The 23,648-nt window shown below is 42.0% G+C and overlaps 1 protein-coding gene across 1 annotated transcript in view; it reads left to right on the top strand.

Moving 5' to 3' along the window:
• The first annotated feature begins 17,769 nt into the window (after positions 1–17,769).
• The window catches only part of NLRP9 (NLR family pyrin domain containing 9), a 31,631-nt gene continuing 25,752 nt past the window's right edge, over positions 17,770–23,648 (top strand). Inside the window, exons 1-2 of the mRNA XM_007468039.1 lie at positions 17,770–18,049; positions 20,597–22,160. Of these exons, the coding sequence (XP_007468101.1) occupies positions 17,770–18,049; positions 20,597–22,160 (1,844 nt within the window). The remainder of the gene's footprint in view (positions 18,050–20,596; positions 22,161–23,648) is intronic.

Genomic DNA, 23,648 nt, shown 5'->3' with positions numbered 1-23,648 from the left:
TTTTGCGGTAAGCAGGCCTCTCATTGTTGTGGCCTCTCCCATTGTGGAGCACAGGCTCCAGATGCGCAGGCTCAGCGGCCATGGCTCACGGGCCCAGCCACTCCATGGCATGTGGGATCTTCCTGGACCAGGGCACGAACTCGTGTCCGCTGCATCGGCAGGCGGACTCTCAACCACTGCACCACCAGGGAAGACCTACTCCAATATATTTTTTAAAATATCAAGAGGGGAGTTTCTCCTCCTGCTTTCATATTACTTCATGCTTCCAATCAACCAAAATCACCATCAAGGTCAACCACGTACAGAAAATCCAGGTTCAAAGGTGAAGCAACCCATCGAAGAACACTGATTTTCTGTGTAACATTCAGCTTATTGGAAAAGAAGAGTGAAATAAAGATACAAAATAATATAAAAAACACATTCTCCATTTTACAGTTTTCTTCATCTGTAAAATAAAATCTACACACATCCTGGAGTAATATTTATCTGGACCAGTTTTGGTGTATGTGCCAATGTATTTCAGCTTTTAGCCCCATAGAGATAAAATTTGCAGAAACCCTTCAAATATTCCTGAATAAAGGAGATTTCTTTCAGACACTGCAAATGATCAAGAGGGAAACTGTTTTTTTCAGTAATTTGCTGTATCTTTTTCCAGGTGATAATTTGATGGATTAACTTTCAGATATCACAGGGTAGCACCATTATTAAATTGACTAAGTTCATTGGATTTTATGTAAAAATTTGGTACTGAGGACAAACGTCAAAATATTCCAACGTTCAGGGCTTCCCTGGTGGCACAGTGGTTGAGAGTCCACCTGCTGATGCACGGGACGTGGGTTCGTGCCCCAGTCCGGGAAGATCCCACATGCTGCAGAGCAGCTGGGCCCCGTGAGCCATGGCCGCTGAGCCTGCGCGTCCGGAGCCTGTGCTCCGCAACGGGAGAGGCCACAACAGTGAGAGGCCTGTGTACCACAATAAAAACAAAAAAAGGGCTTCCCTGGTGGCGCAGTGGTTGGGAGTCCGCCTGCCGATGCAGGGGACGCGGGTTCGTGCCCCGGTCTGGGAGGATCCCACGTGCCGCGGAGCGGCTGGGCCCGTGAGCCGTGGCCGCTGGGCCTGCGCGTCCGGAGCCTGTGCTCCGCAGCGGGAGAGGCCGCAGCGGTGAGAGGCCCGCGTACTGCAAAAAACAAACAAACAAACAAAACAAAAGAAAAGAAATATAGAGAGATACTAGAATTCTTTAAATTTGACATTGAATTAATCAATTTATATTTAGAAATTTCAATTGATAATTGAATATTTGAAACAAACTCCATCAGTTGGCAAATGGGCCTGATGCAATTTTCCTCTTAGACTATAGAGAAGAAAGGGCACATAAATCTTCCCATCAGGTTCCTTTTGCAGCAAATTGATGCACTGAGGGCATCAGACAAGTCCACATTTCAGGTACATGGGTTTTTCAAGATAAGCCAGGCAGATAGGACAGCTAGTGCTTATTTAAATTGTGCAACCATGGCCCCCACTTGGGAAAAATGTGCATGATAATGATTTTAATGTGTTGAATGATTATTAATCATGTAGATCTGTCCCCACACATTTAAACACAGAGAGAGACTGTGCACCTACTATGTGCCATCCCTAGCATTAGGTAACAAAGGCCCGAACAGAAATACTCATGTCCTTGGTTCTGATATTTGAAATGCTTGTTCTATGAAGGACATGATTCATCACCAGACTTTTAGCTGAGCTTGTGAAAGGGTGTAGATGCGGGCTGTCCATTTTGGAAGCCTCCAGTCCCTTGTGGCTATTGAGCTCCTGAAATGGGCTCATCTCAACTGAGAGATGTTGTGGGTATAACATACATACTGGATTTCAAAAATGTAGTAAGACAGAGAGGATGTAAACTATCTTGTCAAGAACTATTCAGAGTTGATTACAGCTTGAAATGACAATATTTAGGATATTAGAGGTTTTTTTCCCCTTCATTTTCTTTACTGTGACTGCAGGAAGATTTATAATTATATCTGGGGGTCATGTTCTATTTCTGTTGGACATTGCAGGTCTAGACTCAGAAATTCTTCATCTGCCGCAGCTGCACCTGTAACAGGGAAGAGCCAAACCTGACTACATATTGGATCTGTTTCTTTAACTTTAACCTTTGCTTTTGTTCACTGAAAGGATACTGTCTATACATAATAGCCTGCCTCGGGGAACCCTGCCCTCTGCCTGAACAAAGTGCCTTTGTTCAAGGAAACATCCGGACCCTGTTCCACCTGTGGATGGCCGCAAGAAAGAAGAAGGGACACAAAAAAAAAAAAAAAAAAAAAAAAAAAAAAAAAAAAAAAAAAAAAAGAAATTAACACGTCCTCTCCCGGAGGCTGGCTATTCCAGGAGATATTTGCAAACCTTATGGTCTTTTTACTTTACTTTCTCATCTCCTCCCCCTCTGTACTATAAAAAAACTGGCACCCAAACCCCTATAAGATGGTTATTTTGAGACACTAGTCCGCTATCTTCTCGGTCTGCCAGCTTTCCAAATAGAGTCGTATTCCCCGCCTCAACACCTCGTCTCCTATTTATTGGCCTGTCGTGTGGTGAGCAGAGCAAGCTTGGACTCGGTAACAGACCCACCTGTGGTAAAAGCTTGGCAGAACCTGAGAGGTTCAACAAGTCAAAGGGGTAGAACTCACCATTCATGCAGCCTGTGAAGCTGTAATGAATACATTAAATGAAAACACAGTCATTCCTCCAGCCGCGTCCTATAAATCCAAGTCAGCCTACTGCTCTCAGGGCAGATATTCAGTGCAGGGTCCCTAAGTGCACGCACTGTGCCGGGCACTGAGTCGGCCTCAGACTATACTTACTGGATTAACAAATTACTTCATTATGGGACCTTGCTCTCTCAAAAAGTAAACTCACTTAGAAAACAAAGGAGTTGTTTTCTTTCACGATGAAGTTACAGACTAGAATGCCCTCCGAAGCACACTCATCACACCCCATTCACACCCGAGGCATCCACCACTGATTACATGGCCCATCAGAGGAGCTCCCAGGAAGAGAGGCTTACGGAGCAAGCACTGGTCACCCTCCAGTGAGCTTGGGAGGTCTGGTCTGACATCCAGACGACTTCAGCACATTAGACATGTAGCTGAGCTCTGAGGGTTAGGGTCTGCATCAGGCATTATTTCCCTGAGTTCAGGTCAGGGAGGGAGGTACATGCTGTAGCCCTCAGGCTCAGAGTCTCCACAGGACTTAAATCTACACACGCTGGCCTTCGTTCATGGTAGCACTACTTACAATAGCCAGGACATTGAAGCAACCTAAATGTCCATCGACAGATGAATGGATAAAAAAGATGTGGTACATGTATACAATGGAATACTACTCAGCCATGAAAAAGAACAAAGTAATGCCATTTGCAGCAACATGGATGGACCTAGAGATTATAATATTAAGTGAAGTAAGTCAGACAAAGACAAATATCATATGATATCGTTTATATGCTTATCGCTTATATATCTAAAAAAATGGTACAAACGAACTTATTTACAAAACAGAAATAGACTCACAGATGTAGCAATCAAACTTATGGTTACCAAAGGGAAAAGGTAGGGGGAGAGATAAATTGGGAGATTGGGATTGACATATACACACTACTATATATAAAACAGATAACTAATAAGGACCTACTGTGTAGCACAGGGAACTCTGCTCAATATTCTAAATGGGAAAATAATTTGAAAAAGAATAGATACATGTATATGTATAACTGAATCACACTGCTGTACACCTGAAACTAACACACATTGTAAATCAACTATAGTCCAATATAAAATAGAAATTATAAAAAGAAAAATATGGATCCTCTTGGAGACCATAAATCAGAATTTTAATAATCCAAAACTAATTTTTAATGTGTTAATTGATGAGCATTAAATATTGGAATTGACCTCTTCTTTTAGACGTTGGTTAACTTTCACAACGTAGATCTCGTTCCTAAACTTGCAAGTGACTTCCAATATTTTTGTTTAATTTTCTTCTAATAATTATCTTACTTGTTACTGAACTCATGAAAGAAATAAACATGGTGAAAAGATCCAACTGATTGTTTGGTTGAGTTAATATTAGGAACACAAGATCTCAGGTAGCTCAGTGTACACTTGTATGCTTTAATGAAAATGATAAACAAATGGGTAATTTTTTAACTTGCAGGAACATATTATGGTCACTTGAACAAGAACATAGTTATATCTACATTAGTTTACTAAATCAAAGTGCAGCATGTTTGTTATATAGGAGAGTGTCCTCACTGCAGAGAAGATCACACTAGAGAATTTAGGGATAGCGTGAAGCTCGTCAGGCAATTGCTCTCAGGTGGTTCAGAAAAAAATCTAGTGATAATGAGATAAAATATGGAGAAATTGGTTGATAGATCACATGCAGTAAAGTGTTAACGGTTAGGGTAACTGGGTAAGTGATAAAAGTATTAGTATTTGAAATTAATTCAAATCAATAATTTAAAAAATAACTTTCTTTCAGAGCAATCCCTATCAAAAGTCCAATGGCATTTTTCACAGAAGTAAAACAAATAAACCTAAAATTTGTAAGGAACCAGAAAAGACCCCAAATAGCCAAAGCAATCTTGAGAAATAAGAGTAAGCTGGAGGCATTGCCCTCCCTGATTTCAAACTATCTTAGAAAGCTATAGTAATTAAAACAGTATAATGTCAACAAAAAGACAGAAAGATAGATCAGTGGAATAGAGGAGACAGCCCAGAAGTAAACCCACACAAATATGTCAATAAATGTATGGTACATGAGCCAAGAATATATAACAGGAAAAGGACAGTACCTTCAATAAATTGTGCTGGATAAACTGGACGGCCACATGCAAAAGAATGAGACTCCACCTCTATTACACAGCACACGAAAACTAACTTAAAATGGATTAAAGACTTGATTGTAAGACTTGAAACTAAAACTCCTAGAAGAAAACATAGGTGGTAATCTCCTTGACATAGATTCAAAAATCATTGCCAAGACCTGACACCAAAAGCAAAAGCAACAAAAGCAAAATTCAACAGGTGGGACCACGTCAAACTAAAAAGCTTCTGCAAAGTGAAGGAAATCAACAACAACATTAAAAGGCATCCTAATGAATGGGAGAAAATAGTTGCTAATCATGTATCTGATAATGGGCTAATAGCCAAAACATACAAAGAACTCATACAACTCCATAACAACAACAATAACAACAACAAACAATCCAATATAAAAATGGGAGGAGAAACAGAATAGACCTTTTTACAAAGAAGACTACCAATTGGCCAACAGGCACATAAATATCAACTCACGCTTCTTAGAATGGTTATCAAGAAGAAAAAGATAAGAACTGTTGGTGAGGATGTGAAGAAAATGGAACCCTGATACACTGTTGGTGTGAATGTAAATTAGTGCAGCTACTATGGAAAACAATATGGCGTTTCTTCACAAAATTAAAAATAGAATTGCCATATGAAGCAGCAATTTCTGCATCTGGTTATATATCTAAAGGAAACGAAACCAGGAACTTGAAGGGCTATCTGCACTCCCATGTTTATTGCAGCATTATTAACGATAGTCAAAGTATGGAAACAACCTAAGTGTCCATCAACAGACAAATGGATACAGAAGTTGTGGAATACACAATGGAATATTATTCGGTCATGAGACTGAAGGGAATCCTGCCATTTGGGACAAAATAGACAAACCTGGAGAACATTCAGCTAAGTGAAATGAATCAGATGAATCAAGACAAGTACAGTATAATATCACTTATCTGTGGAATATAAAAAAGCCAAACTCATAAAAACAGAGAGTAAAATGGTGGTTACCAGAGGCTGGTAGGTAGGAAATTGGAGATACGTTTTTTAAGGGTATAAACTGGGGAAGAGTAGATAAATCAGTCCCAGAGAGCTAATGAACAGCATAGTGATTATATTCAACAATACTGTATTATAAATTTCAAATTTTCTAAAGAGTAGATCTTAATTCTTCCCACTGTACATAAAAAGATACATATGTGGTGTGATAGCTAATGCTACAGCGATAAACATACTGTGTGATATATAAATGTACCAAATCAACACACTGTACACCTGAAACCTGCACATTATGTTTCAATTAGAAATGTAAAAAAAGAGATCATTGTGAGTTTCATGTGAAAAGTTGGTATTCAGTGAATGTCTACCGAACAGTGTAATCATGACTATTGTTGAAGCTGATCATATATATTTTTTTAGATCCTCAACAATCATGGTCAACAGTCATCTTCACTACCCTCACCACCATCATCACCATCTCCATTTTACAGAGGAGGGAAATAACAGAGAAGTTAAGATAGTTGCCAATAGTCACACAGGGAGCCTGGATGCATGAGTGTTGAAACTCAAGTACTTAACAAATTTTAACCTTCAGCTATCAGGAAATCCCCCGCAAAAGAAATCAAGACACAGTTCTCTAATGTGTGAGCTGTGGTCCAGCCAAGGATGGTTTAGACAGTCAGCATGAAGATGTCAGGTCAGAATATTGGTGGAGGGTGTCTGGGTTAACCAATAATTAAGACCTTGGAGAGAAAAGAACCAATTAGTCTCTTAGCTCAGTCTCGTTAAGCAACACTAAGCCACACCTGCCCACTGATCCAACCTAGCCCTCGCCAAACCCCACTGCCACTGATGCTACCTAGGAGGCAGCTCAGCAGAAAGGTGAAAATTTGGGCTAAGTAGGGATGTTCCCAACTCTGGCCTCCACCCGATGGCCTCGAGTATCTTTGAAAAGGGGGGTGATAATACCACCTACTTCAGAGGACTGAAGACAATCAGATCTTGCATGAAATGCCCTTACCTGGAGGGCTCTTACATCATTAGCATCCAATGAATGTTTGGGGTGGTGGAGACAATTAGGAGAGTCAATGGTGGGTGATGGTGATTAGAGTGAAGATGGGGCAGAGTTCACACAAGTTTCAATGATGACCATAATGGGGTATTAAGAGACACCTGCGGTGGAACATTACTCAGCCTTTGAAGAAAATCCTGCCATATGCAACAACACAGATGGACCTGGAAGATAGTATCCTCAGTGAAATAAACCAGCCACAGAAGGACAAATACTACATGATTACACTCATATGAAGTGTCTAAAATAGCCAAATTCATAGAACCAGAATAGAATGGTGGTTTCCAAGGGCTGGAGGGAGGGGGAAGATGGGGGTTATTGTTCAATGGGTATAAACTTTTGATTATGCAAGGTGATTAAGTTCTAGAGTTCTGCTGTACAATCATGACTATAGTTAATACTACTGTATTGAACACAAACATGTAAGCGTATAGGTTTCATGTTAAGTGTTCTTATCACAATAAAAAAAGGCATTTTCAAATTCTACCTTCTGCCCTTTCCATCCAGACTATTTGGGAATATTCATTGATTTCCTGATCTATGAATGCTTCATTTTAGGTGCTGCTATGAAAGGTGAGAAGATGCATAAGATAGTCTCCCTCGGGAAGCGAACAGCATCGGAGAAGTCAGATATTTAGATGACAAGCAGAAGGTTCCCGTTACCAGTCTCCAAATTATCCCTCAATGGTAGTGGGAGAACATTGTTCATAGAAGCCCAGTGATGATATTATATAGAGAGAGCTATGAATAGCATTGTGGGACTGTCCAGGAGTCAGCAACTCCTGCAGGAATTATTCACTGATGCATGAAGGAAGATCATTCCCACCTGAGGTGGAAAACAAGCCCAGTTTCACATCACCTTCTGAGACTAGTCAATCAAGAGTCACGCCAGCCAATGAGAAGGGAGAGATTCTACGGCCAATCAAGGGGCAGGCACAGCCTTTAAGTCTCAGTTTCTACAGCTTTTCTTTGATGGGGACCAACCAGGAGGACCAGGGACCAGACTGGGTGAGGAAGTCTTATCACTGATCTTTCTTTTAATTCATTTCCCCCTCTGAGAGCTTACTACAGGTCTGGGGTGCTTAGAGAACAAGAGAGAGGGGTATGAGAAATGGTCGTCTTCCCCTTTGTTTTGGCAAGGGTGTACTACAGTGAAAAGCATTTAAATTCACAGAGAGGTTGTGTATCCAGCACTTTCCCTCATTAAATCTCCATGGTTCTCAACTTTTAAGAGAACGGGACTCTTCCAGGCTGAACTGGGGCTCCCTATTTTTCTAAAATTGAATCGGAGGGGACTTCCCTGGTGGTCCAGTGATTAAGACTTTGCCTTCCAATGCAGGGGGTGAGAGTTCAGTCCCTGGTCGGGGGAGCTAAGATCCCACATGCCTTGCAGCCAAAAAACCAAAACAAAAAACAGAAGCAATATTGTAACAAATTCAATAAAGACTTTAAAAATGATCCACCTCAAAAAAAAAAAAAAAAAAAAAAAAAAATGGGCTTCCCTGGCGGCACGGTGGTTGAGAGTCCGCCTGCCGATGCAGGGGACGCGGGTTCGTGCCCCGGTCCGGAAAGATCCGACGTGCCGCGCAGCGGCTGGGTCCGTGGGCCACGGCCGCTGGGCCTGCGCGTCCGGAGCCCGTGCTCCGCAGCGGGAGACGCCACAGCAGTGAGAGGCCCGCGTACCGCAAAAAAAAAAAAAAAAGAAATTGAATCAGAGACAGAAAATTCGAGGGCCTTGGATATTGGAGAACTAAAGAGAAATAATGAAAAAACCAAAAGTCGAAGAGCTGTTTGTGACTTGGCTGGTCTGTTGGTTCTGATTGTGAGATTCATGTAACCTGGGGAGACAGATGAAAAACAGAAGTTTTGGAGCCGGGGCCGAGGGGCCGGGAAGCCGGAGCCCGTGCCTCCGAGGAATAGTGGCCGCCATGGTGAGGCATGAGGAGGGGAGGCAGTTTCGGGGGCCGGGGCTGGGAGCTCCGGCTGGACTGCGGGCGCCGCGCGCCACCTGCGTTCCCGGAGGGGAGCGGGCACTGGGGTGTCGCAGCCGGGGGTTACTGGGGCGGGCGCTGGCGACCTCGGGGCCAGGGAGGGCCTTCTGGCTGGAAGGCAGGGCGGGTCTGGCGTGCCGGGAAATACCGAGCGGATGCAATCGCCGTGTGCGCCAGCCATGTGCCGGCAGCCCAAGGTGGAGGTAAGTCCGGCCCGCGAGCCCCTGCTCGGTCCCCGAGCTAGTTGATGGTGTCGCCCTATTATCGCCCCCATTTGAAAGCTGGTGAATCGGGCTCCGGAACTTTCACGAGGAAGTGGCAGAGCTGGGACTTGAACCAGACCCTGCAACACCGAAAACTGAGCGTTTCTGCGGTACCATTGGCCCCCAGAGCCAGCCCACAGATCTGGGCCACACTGGCTGCGTCAGGTCACCTGGGGACCTTTAAAAGTACAGGGTCCTGAGCTCTATCCCCAGATAGAGGATTGTTGAGTGATTGAGGCAGTGGGTTTGAGGAGCCACTTATTAACTGATAGTGTTAAGGATAAGGTAAGAGCTTACAGGTGCCAGGCCCTGAGCTGAGGCTTATGTAGATTCCCATTTAATTCTAAGGAAGTCGGTGCTCTCATTGTCCCCATTTTACAGATAAACAATCTGAATGAAACTCAGGGCATCTGACTTTTCCAGGGTCACTCATCCCAGTTTTGAGCCCAGCTGCTCTGTGTCCTGAGACTACACATAGAGCCACATTGTTCCTGCCTTGTAATAGTCACTGCCATTTTCTGAGGACTCCGCCCCCCACCCCCCACTCCCCACCCCAGCTGGGTCCTTCACACACATTCCTGCATGTGGCTCTGGAGGAGTTGGTACCGTAAAGGAGAAAGCAGGCGAGTCCGTAAAATAGGACAATATTAATAAAAAAATGACATGAGCTAAGTCTTATATATATATATATATAAATTTATTTTATTTATTTATTTTTGGCTGCGTTGGGTCTTCATTGCTCGGGGCTTTCTCTAGTTGCAGGGAGCAGGGGCTACTCTTTGCTGCGGTGTGTGGACTTCTCATTGCAGTGGCTTCCCTTGTTGCGGAGCATGGGCTGTTGCGGTGCGCGGGCTTCAGTAGTCGTAGCACACAGGCTCAGTAGTTGTGGCTCGCGGACTCTAGAGCGCAGGCTCAGCGGTTGTGGTGCACGGGCTTGGCTGCTCCGCGGCACGTGGGATATGTGGGATCTTCCCGGACCAGGGCTTGAGCGCGTGTCCCCTGCATTGGCGGGTGGATTCTTAACCACTGCGCCACTAGGGAATCCTGACATGAGCTAAGTCTTGAAGGATTAGACAGTATTGGAGTAGGAGAGAGGATGTTCAGTGGGTTAATGGGTATGGAGTTTTGGGGGGATGGATAATGAAAATGTTATACAGCTCTATGAATATCCTAAAAAGTGCTGAATTGTGCACTTGAAAAGAGTGACCTGTGTGGTGTACGAATTCAGAGTAAAGAAGGAGGGGAGCCGATCCTGGAGTAGACGGTGTGGCTGTAGTACGTGATGTGGAGAGCAATGAGGGGAGAGAAAACTAGAGAAGTCACTTGTAGCCAGAGCTGGGGATGCCAAGCTGGGGGTAGACTGAATTGGCTGGCAGTGGCAGCAGAGGTAGGGTATTGTGTGCGTGTTTTGGGAGGGTGGCCAGAACCCTCCTTCAGCGGAGAGAGTGGGAGGCGTTTGGAAGCCCTGTCAAATGTCACATTCATTCAGATATGTATCGGGCACCTGCTGTGCTAGCCACAGCCCAGGCCCTGGACATATCATGGCAGATGTGACAGTTGTGGTCCTGACCTCCCTCCTGCCTAGTTGTGATGCCAGCAGCTGTTTGCAGGGGCCCTGCGTGAAGAGAGCCCCCTTTCTATCTCCATGTGTCCTTGAGAATAGGGTGAGTCAGTGGCTGTCTCTACCCACCAGCCCAAGGAACTGTGCCTTGAAGGGAACTTTGCACATCTGTCTGTCCAAAGCCAGGTTGCCTTCTTGATGCACTTCACACAGGACAAACCACATTCCTTAGGGCTTCCCAACCCCCCACACCGCCTGTGGTCCTTTGCCCCAGCTGCAGGGCTTTGGTCCCGCGTTGTGCCACGTTGCTCTCCAGGCAGGAAAGCATATGTGCCATCTGCAGTGTCCCAGGCATGGAGCCTCAGGGCTCTGACCTCTGCTCCTTGACCAGCAGCTTGGCCTGAGTTGGATGCTGTGTTGGCTGGTTGCTCCTGCCCAGGGTCTTCAGGCCCGAGCATCAGTCAGTGGATTATGGGGTGTTTTAGGGCTTTCTGGGAGAGGCCTCAGCCAGTAACTGTTTTCATCCCCTGTGGTAGCTGCAGCTGGTACAGCTGTGCTCCCCATGAATCTTCAGCTCTGAGCACAGCTGACCCACCTGGCACTTGGCAGGTGTCTGGGTATTGAGTAGGTAGCTGAGAAGCTTGGCTGCCCCTCTGATCTCTAGGTCATTCAGCACCAGGCAGGATCTGGTCTGGAAGCAGAGGCAGCTGTTGAACTACTCTGGAGCTGCCACTGTCAGGTGTCCACTTTTTACATGCCTTGCCTTCTGAGGGCCTTAGCCCTCCTATAAGGCGGGTATTATTCTCCCCATTTTGCAGATAAGAAAACTGAGGTTCAGAGAGGTTGAGTGATTGCCAGGGCCACACACACACACACACACACACACACACACACACACACACACACACAACAACAACAACAACAAAGCAGAAGCTTTGGCAATGGGAAACTCTGAAAGGGAGACGGCAAACAACAGGCAAATGGAAGGATTCAGTTTGGGACCTGTTGTTATGGCAACTTGATTGATTGGCTTTGAGCAAATCGATTACCATCCAGAAGTTTCTAGGATGTCCTACTTTTATGCTAAATTGTATGTAAATACTTTGTCCCTAATGTTTGTTCTGTATGACCTTAGAAGTCATATTAGAGTGGGAGTGAGCCAGGTGATACAATCTGTGAGGAATGAGGCAGCCTGTGCCACAGACCATGGGTACATGCAACATGAAAACATAATGGGTGATGGAGCCTCAGGTCTGCCTGATGAAAGTCCGTGAGGTGTTCGGGAGTGTTGGTGAGGATGCCAGCCCCACAGCTGGGTCCTCTAGCAGGAGGGAAGGGATGATTAAGCAGCCAACATTTCAAAAGGCTTCAGGGATCACTGTCCTCAGGTGAAGCTTTCAGCTAGAGAGGGAATGAGGAAAGAATGTTTAGAGAAAATGTTTAGAACACATGAGAGGTTTTCTTTCATTATAAAATATCCATGAAACAAAATTTACTTTTTTTTTTTGGCCACACTGTGCAGCATGCAGGATGTTGGTTCCCTGACCAGGGATCGAACCCGTGCCCCCTGCGGTGGAAGTGCGGAGTCCTAACCACCGGACCGCCAGGGAATTCCAAACTTTACTCTTTTAACCACTTTTTACACATTTGAAAGTAGTTTATTTTAATGATCAGATTTACAGGCAAGGATAGAGGACTGTTTTCTATTGTTTTATATAATTTGCCTGATCTTTTTAAAAATAAAAAGTGCAACTTTTTTTCAGTTATACATATACGTATGTTTATTCTTTTTCAGATTCTTTTTTTAAAATTAATTAAGTTTATTTTATTTATTTATTTTTGGCTGTGTTGGGTCTCCGTTGCTGCGCGCAGCCTTTCTCTAGTTGTGGCGGGCGGGGGCTACTCTTTGCTGCGGTGCGCGGGCTTCTCATTATGGTGGCTTCTCTTCTTGCAGAGCACGGGCTCTAGGCACCTGGGCTTCAGTAGTTGTGGCACACGGACTCTAGAGCACAGGCTCAGTAGTCGTGATGCACGGGCATTGTTGCTCCGCGGCATGTGGGATCTTCCTGGACCAGGGCTCAAACCCATGTCTCCTGCAGTGGCAGGCGGATTCTTAACCACTGCGCCACCAGGGAAGCCCCTTTTTCAGATTCTTTTCTCATATAGGTTATTACCGAATATTGAGTGGAGTTCCCTGTGTTATACAGTAGGTCCTTGTTGGTTATCTATTTACACATAGTTGTGTGTGTATCTTAATCTCAAGTTCCTAATATACCCCTCCCACCCCGTGCACCACGTTCCCCCTTTGGAAGCCATAAGTTTGTTTTAGAAATCTGTGAGTCTGTTTCTGTTTTGTAAATAAGTTTATTTATATCATTAAAAAAATTAGATTCTACCTATGAGTGATATCATATATTTGTCTTTCTCTTTTTGTCTTACTTCACTTAGCATGATAATCTCTGGGTCCATCCATGTTGCTGCAAATGGCATTGTTTCATTCCTTTTGGTTTTTTTGAATTTAATTTCATTTATTTGTTTTTTATACAGCAGGTTCTTATTAGTTATCTGTTTTATACATATTAGTGTGTATATGTCAATCCCAATCTCCCAACTCAACCCCCCCCAACTTTCTCCCCTTGGTGTCCATACGTTTGTTCTCTACATCTGTGTCTCTATTTCTGCCTTGCAAACCGGTTCATCTGTACGATTTTTCTAGATTCCACATATATATATTAATATACAATATTTGTTTTTCTCTTTCTGACTTACTTCACTCTGTAGGACAGTCTCTAGGTCCATCCACATCTCTACAAATGACCCAATTTCATTACTTTTTATGGCTGAGTAATATTCCATTGTATATGTACCACACCTTTATCCATTCCTCTGTCGATGGACGCTTAGGTTGCTTCCATGCCAGTTTCATGGCATTGAATATTCACACTGTTGTGCAACCATCACCACTGTCCATCTCCAGAACTTTTTCATCCCCCAAATGAAACTGTATACTCACTAAACAACTCCTGTCCTCCTTGCCCCTACATCTCTATTCTCTATTCTATTTTCTCTTGCTATGAATTTGACTATTTTAGGTATCTCATATAAGTGGGCTCATACAATGTTTGTCCTTTTGTGTCTTCTTTCACTTAGCATCATATTTTCAAAGCTCATTCTTCTTGTAGCGTGTGTCAGAATTTCATTCCTTTTATGGGTGAATAATATTCCATTGCATGTCCATACTACATGTTGTTTATCCATTCATCCATTGAACATTATGTAGTAAACATGATCCATATGTTATGACCTGTAATTACAAAACTAGAGAAATACATGCTTGATTACACAAAGCTACACGTGAAAGCTTGTTCAAAATGATAAAACCTAGAGAAATGTGTACTTATTGTCACTAGGGTGCATGTGAAAGTTTGTTCATAGAAGCATCACTTAGGTTATAAAACAGGTCCCTGACCAAGGATCGAACCCATGCCCCCCATGGTGGAAGCATGGAGTCCTAACCACTGGACTGCCAGGGAATTGTAGCATTCTTAAACTGTGGGAATATCATCAGTGTAATACTATACACCAATATAAATGAACCACTTATAGCCACATGTAATAACATAGATGAATGTTACAAATGTAATGCCAACCGAAAGAGGCCCGATAGAAAATACTTTATCATTCCATTTACCGAGAATAAGCATATGCCATCAAGCTATATTGTTAAAAATGCATATCTAAGTTTTAAAGTCATAGAGCAAAACTTACAAATTCATGTGAGAACAGTTGTACTCTTTCAGGAGGAGGGTATAGATAATTGGCAAGGAGAACATGGGACATGATTTCCTTTTTGACCTGGTTGTGGTTACATTGGGTTTGCTTTAAGTTTAATAAGCTATAAGTTTGTTTTATACACTTTTTTACTTATGGTGTTTTACAACTTACAGAGTTAAACAGAAGCTATTATTTTTGTTCCTTTGTTCTCCACTGTTTGTTGTATTCCATGTGAACCTTCTTTTAAAAAATCATTTTATTGTATCTGAATTTTAAGTCGTAATTTGGAAATTCTTCCTACATCTGGTTACAAGAGAATTCACACGTGATTCTCTTAATACCTGCAATTTTTCCATTTTTCCATTTAGATCCTGGATCCTTTTGTGCTGTATTCTTGCATAGTAGATGAGGCTTACATTTAAGTTTAGGTCTTTCTAACTGGCTAATAAGTACCTGAACTATTTATCAAAAAGTCCATCTTTGCATTCGTGGTTTGAAATACCTGCTTTATCAATTACTAATGTCCATATGTGACTTGGTTTATTTCTTTGTATTCTTTTCCACTGGTCGGTCTGTTCATTTGTGAGGACCACTATGCTTTAATTATAGATACATTAAGAGTATGTTTTAATATCTGGCAGGGTAACCCCTTTCTACTTTGCAGTTTTTCAGTTTTCCTCATTGTTATGAGCATTTTAAAGTTTTTCTCACATGGATTTGTGCATTTCCTGTCGAATTTACTCATAGGCATTTTATTTTCTTTGTTGATATTATAAAGGGTTTTTCCTCTAACATTAAATCCTCTAAGTGCGTATTGTTTATATGAAGACTAATAATTTCTGTATTTACTTTCATGTCCTGATACCTTAGTGAATTAAAAACATTTTTACTGAGATATAATTGACAATATAGCATTGTATTAGTTTTAGGTATACAACCTAATAATTATATATATACATACTGTGAAAACTGATCTTAGCAAATATGTCCCTAAGTGTGTTACCACCTTTTTGATTAATTTTTTATTTTCTCTGACTATATCCTCTGCTGAGTCAGAAGATTTTTGCATGGTAAACTGTGAATATCTTCATGTCTGAAATGGTTTACTTTTCTCTTGCATTTGAATGGAAGATATCACCCAGCAGAGATGTCGAGGTCAACAACTCTCCACTCTAAATTGTTTGCAGATTCTTTCTTTGTACTGCTAACTTATATTCGGGGTTGTCAGAAAGGATTCTCACAAATGGATTCTTATCCTCTTGTAGACAAAAAACGATATTCAGTGCATTTTTAGGAACGTGAGTGATTATTCAATATTAAATCATTACATAATTTGAATATCACCCCTTCTTGTTGGTAAACTGCTTACATTTCTAGGAGTCTAGACCTACACTGTCTAAAATAGTAGCCACTAGTCACATGTGGTAACTGAGTACCGCAATGTGTCCAGTGAGACTGAGGAACTGAATTTTTAATTTTCAGTAATGCAAATTTTGACTTTAAAACTGATACTCGGGGCTTCCCTGGTGGCTCAGTGGTTGAGAGTCCGCCTGCTGATGCAGGGGATGCGGGTTCGTGTCCCGGCCTGGGAAGATCCCACATGCCGCGGAGCGGCTGGGCCCGTGAGCCATGGCCACTGAGCCTGCGCGTCCGGAGCCTGTGCTCCGCAACGGGAGAGGCCACAACAGTGAGAGGCCCGCAGAGCGCAAAAAAAAAAAAAAAAAACTGATACTCAATTCAGTTTTTAGAAGGTTTATGTATGTATTAAATAACGAGTATGAGAGTTTACTTTTCCCAATGCATATTTCAAAAAAAAAAAAAAAAAACTGATACTCAATTCAGTTTTTAGAAGGTTTATGTATGTATTAAATAACGAGTATGAGAGTTTACTTTTCCCAATGCATATTTTATGAAATCTAAATAGAGATCAAGTATTTCCAACGACAGTTTAGCTTCTGAAATAAGATATTCTGTAAGTATAAAATACACAGTGGATTTTGAAGACAATATTAAAAAAGTAAAATATTTCATTGATTTTTAAAAAATATATTGTTTACATGTTGAATTGGTGTTTTAGATAGACTAAGTTAAATAATATAATATTAAAATGAATTTCCCCTGTTTGCTTAAATTCTTTAATGTGGTTACTCAAAAATTAAAATTACAAACATGGCTCACATTATATTGGACAGCACTCCTCTAGACTCAGGACTTTCCTTATTTTTGAAATTATGAAAGTTAAATGTCACGTGATCTTTTATCTTCCATTTTCCTTCACACTCGGCAAGGTCTTTTATTCTGAAGATACAAGTCTTTTTTCAAATCTGGAAAGCTTTCTTCCATGAATTATTTCCTTCCCTCTATTCCCTCTGGGTTTTTTTGTTTTTGTTTGTTTGGAACGTCAATGAGATGGATGTTGGAATTTCTGGAACTATTAACATTTTTCATCATTTCTCTTTGCACTGAGGCTGAGTTGGCCAGTGCTCTTTGAAACGTACTTCTGTGACCCATCGTTGAGATGGCTGTTCAGAGTTCCTCCTTTCTGTCTAGGACCACAGTATGTAAGCTGGTGTGCCCTTGGATTTTTCTTTTCCTGCCCTCATTTTGAAATTTTGAATTTATTTTTCCAGGCACAGCTCTCTGCTTTCCATCTTTCAGGGATTCATCAAAACTTTCATGTACCAAAGACATATCTTTAGGCTTTTGATTTCTTTTTTTTTAAAGTCTTCAAAAATTAGTCAAGCTAGACCAGAAACTCTTTTCCTTCAAGGAATGTTCAGTATAACATGGGCTTTTGAGCTTTAGATAGACTGTCCCATGAGAACAGAAGGTCAATAGTCAATTCTTCTCAGAAGTGCCCGCAATACACAGTAGGGACACAAGGTCAGAAATACCCTAATTTTTCCTTGCCTGGCCACACTGATAAACCTCAAAGCTTTATTATGATTTTAGGTAGTTAGAATGCTCCCTGACATTTGATTTAGTATAAACCACATTTTTAGTTGCTAGCACTGAATTCACATACATGATTTTGGAATGTTGAGAAAGGATGGGGTACCTTCTCCAAGTGAAGCTGGGAAGATAGGTTTTAAACAAGAAATGCATGATATCCATCATTTTAAGCCCCTTTACACTGCTGAGATTTAACTCCATAATGACATCATTCTTCCCCAGGTATCACTTAGTCCTTGTTTTTGAGGATCCTCCCTGCCCCCGCACCCCACTGGAGAAGTCCAAGCTCCACAAGATGGCTGAATCTTTTTTTTCTGACTTTGGTTTGTTGTGGTACCTGGAGGAGCTGAAAAAGGAAGAGTTCTGGAAATTTAAGGAGCTGCTCAAGCAAGAATCTCTGAAATTCAAACTCAAGCCAATCCCATGGACCGAGCTAAAGAAGGCTTCACGAGAAAATCTATCAAAGCTGTTGAGCAAGCATTACCCAGGAAAACTGGCATGGGATGTGACCCTGAGTCTCTTTCTACTGATCAACCGGGGAGATCTCTGGACGAAGGCTCGGGATGAGATCAGACGTAAGTGTCATGAAAGGGATGCAGCGCAGGGACCCTTGGGGGAAGGTTGGTTTACTGGGAGCTTCTAATAATGAAGGTCACATTGTTATTGTGTTAGTGGCCATGCCTCCATCAGTTGAGAATGTGTATAGGTCAGTAGGACGCTTGGAAAGAGTAGAAAAATTGCAAGCCAACTCTGGTCATTCATGGGCCAGTGATGGACTGTGGATGAGTAGTGTCCTGAGACAAATTGTTCATCTAAGTGTCTGCTCCCCATTTTTCTGTTCCAAGCTGCATCAATGCTATTCCAGGAGATGACCTGGGACTTAGTGTCTGCATAACCAGGACTGCTGAGATGGAATTCCATTATGGCTGTTGCCCGTCCTTTTTTAAAAAATTTATGCAAACATTGTTTTATTGGAGTGTAGTTGGTTTACAATGTTGTGTTAGTTTCTTCTGTACAGCAAAGTGAATCAGTAATATATACACATATCCCCTCTGTTTTAGATTCCTCCCCCTGTAGGTCACATCCTTTGGACCAGACCTGCACAAGAGACTGGGCAGAGTCCTAAGATGAGGAAATAATTAAAGAGAACATATGCCCCTGGTGCTACAGGAAGAACATTTTATGCATAATGTCTTTTCATTCTTACCACGACTCTGAGGTTTACAAGTGAAAAAGATGCAGGTCAAATGGTGTCGCCTCATGTTAGATGACTTTTCCAAAAGGGACAGAGCTGACCCAAACCAGTTATTTTTGGCTCATTGATTGCTTGATATCCTCCTCTGGGTGGGTACACTGTTTTGTCTCCCCTCAGAAAATAAGATGAGTTGAGTTGTTAATCCTGGCAAATAAAAAGTGACAAAATATGAGACGAATCACCCATTAAATTTTTTTTCTCTTTATATATGTTCTTAGTTATTTTTGAGTGTTTCACCTCAAACTGGAGTTCCTGACCATAGAAGCTCTCCTGGCACTTCTGTATATTTTATATTTCTGCTCTCCAGATTCTCTCTCTCATCTGTCTTCATGGATTTATTATGATTTTTTAAAATTGAAGCAGAGTTGATTTATAATGTTGTGTTAGTTTCAGGTGTGCAGCAAAGTGATTCAGTCATTCATATATATATGTGTGTGTGTGTACCTACACATATATACTTTTTCATATTCTTTTCTCTTATAGGTTATTACAAAATATTGAGTATAGTTTCCAGTACTATACAGTAGGTCCTTGTTGGGTATTCATTTTATACATAGCAGTGTGTATGTGTTAACCCCAAACTCCTAATTTATCCCTCCCCCTCCCTGAAATCACCCATTTTTATAAACAAATCTTCCTCTGTCCCAGAGAGAGAAAGGCTCCCTAATTTCCAAGGCTCTTTTCCTAGTCACACATACTTAAACAAAACTAGCAATGCCCTTTGCTCAGAAGACACGCAGAAAGGCCTCACCTACTGTAGTTCATATTTCTTCAATGCAGGGTATGGTCCTTGTCTATATTTGTAATTTGTTTATCTCCCCTAGTGCGTAGCCTTGAACATGGAAGGTACATAATAAGGGCAGGTTGAAAGAATGACGGTTCAAGGGTGCATTTCTGAAATTCAGTTGCAGCCAGCATGGTCTTAACAGAAGTAGTCTAGACTTTATGATTTCAAGTCAGACACCTGAGACAAATACCTGACCCTAATATCTGTTCATTAACCAAATTAGCCAAGTAACATAAACTCTCAACACTTTTCTGTAAAGTAGGCATAGAATGAAGCTTAATAGGTTGTTAAAGAGATGGAAGATGAAGTCCCAGTGACAACTTTCTCAGCCCCGATTCCTGGGTGGCCCTCGGTAAATAAATAGTAGTGCTTATGAATTCTTGACTGGGGGGCTAGCACCCCTCTTGTAGTTTGAAATGTAATCCCCAAGTATTCACACTTTGTGTAGCCTGTAGCTCTGAGATGGGCTTCCAGTCTTGATCAGGTGTTTCCACGGACATGAATTCAGATAGATTTTGGTCTTTACAAAACTGAGTTCAGCAGCCTGGTCCCATGTGGGCATATACATCAGTCTTTGCATGTGTGTCTCAATAAATCTGTAGGGGTCATTCTGAGTCCCAAGGATGGAGTGTATTTTTTTTTTTAATAAGGACTTTGAGTTACTGTTTATTTTCATGGCCAAGCATGTGCATACATGCATATGTTTATTTTATTTTATTTTTAAAATTTATTCAAATTTATTTAATTTTTGGCTGCGTTGGGTCTTCGTTTCTGCGTGCAGGCTTTTCCCTAGTCGCGGCGAGCGAGGGCTACTCTTCATTGCTGTGCGCGGGATTCTCATTGCGGTGGCTTCTCTTGTGGAGCACGGGTTCTAGGCGCGTGGGCTTCAGTAGTTGTGGCACGCGGGCTCAGTACTTGTGGCGCATGGGCTTAGTTGCTCTGCGGCATGTGGGATCTTCCCGGACCAGGGATTGAACCCGTGTCCCCTGCAATGGCAGGTGGATTCTTAACCACTGCACCACCGGGGAAGCCCTGGAGTGTATTTTTTAATTGTCTTCTATTCTGTCCCTGTTAACTCAGATAAGCTAAACCCATATAGAAACCACATGAAGAAAAAATTCCGAGTCATATGGGAAAAGGAGACCTGCCTTGAAGTTCCCGAGGATTTCTACAAAGAAACCACAAAGAATGAATATGAACAACTGAATGCTGTCTACCTTACTGCAGACAAGCCTGGAAATCCCTCACCCACTGTGATCTTGCAAGGTCCTGAAGGAGTTGGAAAAACAACCCTTTTGAGAAAAGCGATGCTGGAATGGGCGGAGGGAAACCTGTGGAGGGACAGGTTCTCATTTGTCTTCTTCCTCAAAGGCAGTGAAATGAACAGTATTACAGACACGAGCCTAGTGGAGCTCATCTCCAGGGACTGGCCTGAGTCTTCAGAGCCCATCGAAGACATTTTTTCCCAGCCAGAGAGAATCCTGTTCATCCTGGATGGCTTGGAGGAACTGAAATTTGACTTGACGCTTGACGCTGACCTGTGCGGTGACTGGGAGAAGCAACGGCCAACGCAGATTGTCCTGAGCAGTTTGCTGCACAAACACATGCTCCCAGAATCCTCTCTGCTTATCGCCCTAGGAAAGATGGGTATGAAAAAAAATTATTTCTTGTTGTGTCAGACAAAATGCATATTTCTCCCGGGATTCACTGAACGCCAAAGGAAGCTGTATTTCTCCCATTACTTCCGTGAGAAGAATAAATCCTCCAGAGCCTTCAGTTTTGTGAGAGAGGAGAGACCGCTGTTTGTCTTGTGCAAAAGTCCGTTTGTTTGCTGGTTGGTTTGTACTTGCTTGAAGTGGCAGCTGGCGAAAGGAGAACACCTGGAGATTGCCTCCGAAAGCATCACTTGTTTGTATGTGTCTTTCTTGACAAACGTATTCAAAGCAGCAAGTGGGAATTGTCCACCTAAGCAGAACAGAACCCGACTACAAAGCCTGTGTACCTTGGCTGCAGAGGGAATGTGGACTCGCACGTTTCTGTTTTGCCCTGGAGATCTCAGGAGGAATGGGGTGTCTGAATCCGACACCTTGATGTGGGTGGACATGAGAATTCTTCAAAGGAGTGGCAACTGCTTGACCTTCATCCATACGTGTATCCAAGAATTTTGTGCCGCCCTGTTCTATCTGTTCAAACGACCCAAGGACCATCCTCACCCAGTCATTGGAAAGGTGACCCAGTTGGTCACAGCAGCCATGAGCGAAGCCTACTCCCATTTGTCCTGGGTGGGGATATTCCTGTTTGCATTTTCAACTGAAAAAATAACAAACATGCTGGAGACATCTTTTGGTTTTCCACTGTCCACAGACATAAAGCAGGAAATAACTCAAAGCCTTGAAACTTTAAGTCAATGTGACCCCAATAAGATCGTGGTGAGTTTCCAGGAATTGTTCAATTGTTTGTTTGAGACCCAGGACCAAGAATTTGTAATCCAAGTGATGAATTTCTTCAAAGAAATTGACATTTATATTGGTACCATTGAAGAATTGACAGTATCTGCATTCTGTCTGAAACATTGCCAGAGTTTGCAGAAATTTCATCTGTGTATAGAAAATGTCTTTTCAGATGAATCTGGATCCATCTCAAAGTGAGTCCATCTATTAATTCTCTCCCTCTAACCTACACACACACCATATATATTTTTAGCTTGCTCCAACCCCAAATGGGTATTTCACAAGTCATTGTATTTTTGTACTTAAAAACATAAGCTTTTGCAGTCAGAAAAACATTGATTTGAGTTCTTGTACTGCCATTTGCTAGCTGTGTGACCATGAACTGTGTTTAAGTATTTCCATCTGTATAATCAGGGGTAAATGTCTTCATAGGGCCAATGTCGAGTTGACAGGTAAGCAGGTTTTATTGTTGCCAGGACTATGCTTCTTTTTTCCCCTTCCCACAGCATTTTAGCATATCCTGGTGAATCCACTGGGAAGGGACGCTCGGAAGCTTATGCCTAGTTTCCTCTGGATTTTGCCCATGTGTCTTTTCTTTTTGCTGATTTTAGCTTGTATTCTTTCATCAGGCTCAGGCTACCAGCTCACACTTCAGCTCTCAAACACATACCCCCTTTCATGGTCTTTTTTTTTTTTTTTAAATTAAAGTATAATTCCCTGGTGGTCCAGTGGTTAAGACTCCATGCTTCCACTGCAGGGGCATGGGTTTGATCCCTGGTTGGTGAACTAAGATGCCACATGCTGCATGGCATGGCCAAAGAGACAAAAAGTATAATTAACATATAACATTATATTAGTTTCAGGTGTACTAAATAATTTTCAATATTTGTATATACTGTGGAATGATCACCATAGTAAGTCTAGTTAACATCTGTCACCATACAGAGTTACAGAATTTTTTTTCCAGTGATGAGGACATTTATATACACCTCAGTGTTCCTAGCAGCCTTGTTTATAATAGCCAAGTTATGGAAGGAACCTGAGTGTCCATCAACAGATGAATGGATAACAAGATGTGATATTTATAGATATTGTCAGATATATGGAATATTACTCAGCCATAAAAAAGAATGAAATCTTGTCATTTGTGACAACATGGATGGATCTGGAGGGTATTAAGCTCAGTGAAATAAGTCAGAGAGAGGAAGATAAATGTTGTACCTTTTCACTTACGTGTGGAATCGATTCAAGACAAAACAAATGAGCAAACATAAGAAAACAGAAACAGTATAGATACAGAGAACAAACAGTTCCCACAGGGGAGAGGGGGAGGGACAAAATAGATAAAAAGGGGAAGAGGTATGAATTAGCCATTTTGAAATAAAGAAGTCCCACGGATGTAATCTGCAATGCAGGGAATAAGTCAATAATTCATCCTAACTTAGTATAGTGTGTAACCTATAAAAATATCAAAGCACTATTTTGTACACCTGACGTCCATATCATATTGTAAATCGACTGTATTCAGCAAACTGAAAAAAAGTCATGCAGAACAGCAAGAGAGAGAGATCTACTCTCTTAGAAGCTTTCAAATGTGCAATTTGGTATTATTAACTGTGGTCTTTACATCCCTGTGACTTATTTATTGTACATCTACCTGTACAGTCATGTTTTTGGACACA

The sequence above is a fragment of the Lipotes vexillifer genome, unplaced genomic scaffold (assembly GCF_000442215.2).
Source record: "Lipotes vexillifer unplaced genomic scaffold, Lipotes_vexillifer_v1.1 scaffold1223, whole genome shotgun sequence".
Lineage (NCBI taxonomy): Eukaryota > Metazoa > Chordata > Mammalia > Artiodactyla > Lipotidae > Lipotes > Lipotes vexillifer.
The sequence above is the reverse complement of the archived record's forward strand: the minus strand, read 5'-3'. Positions and strand labels throughout refer to the sequence as shown.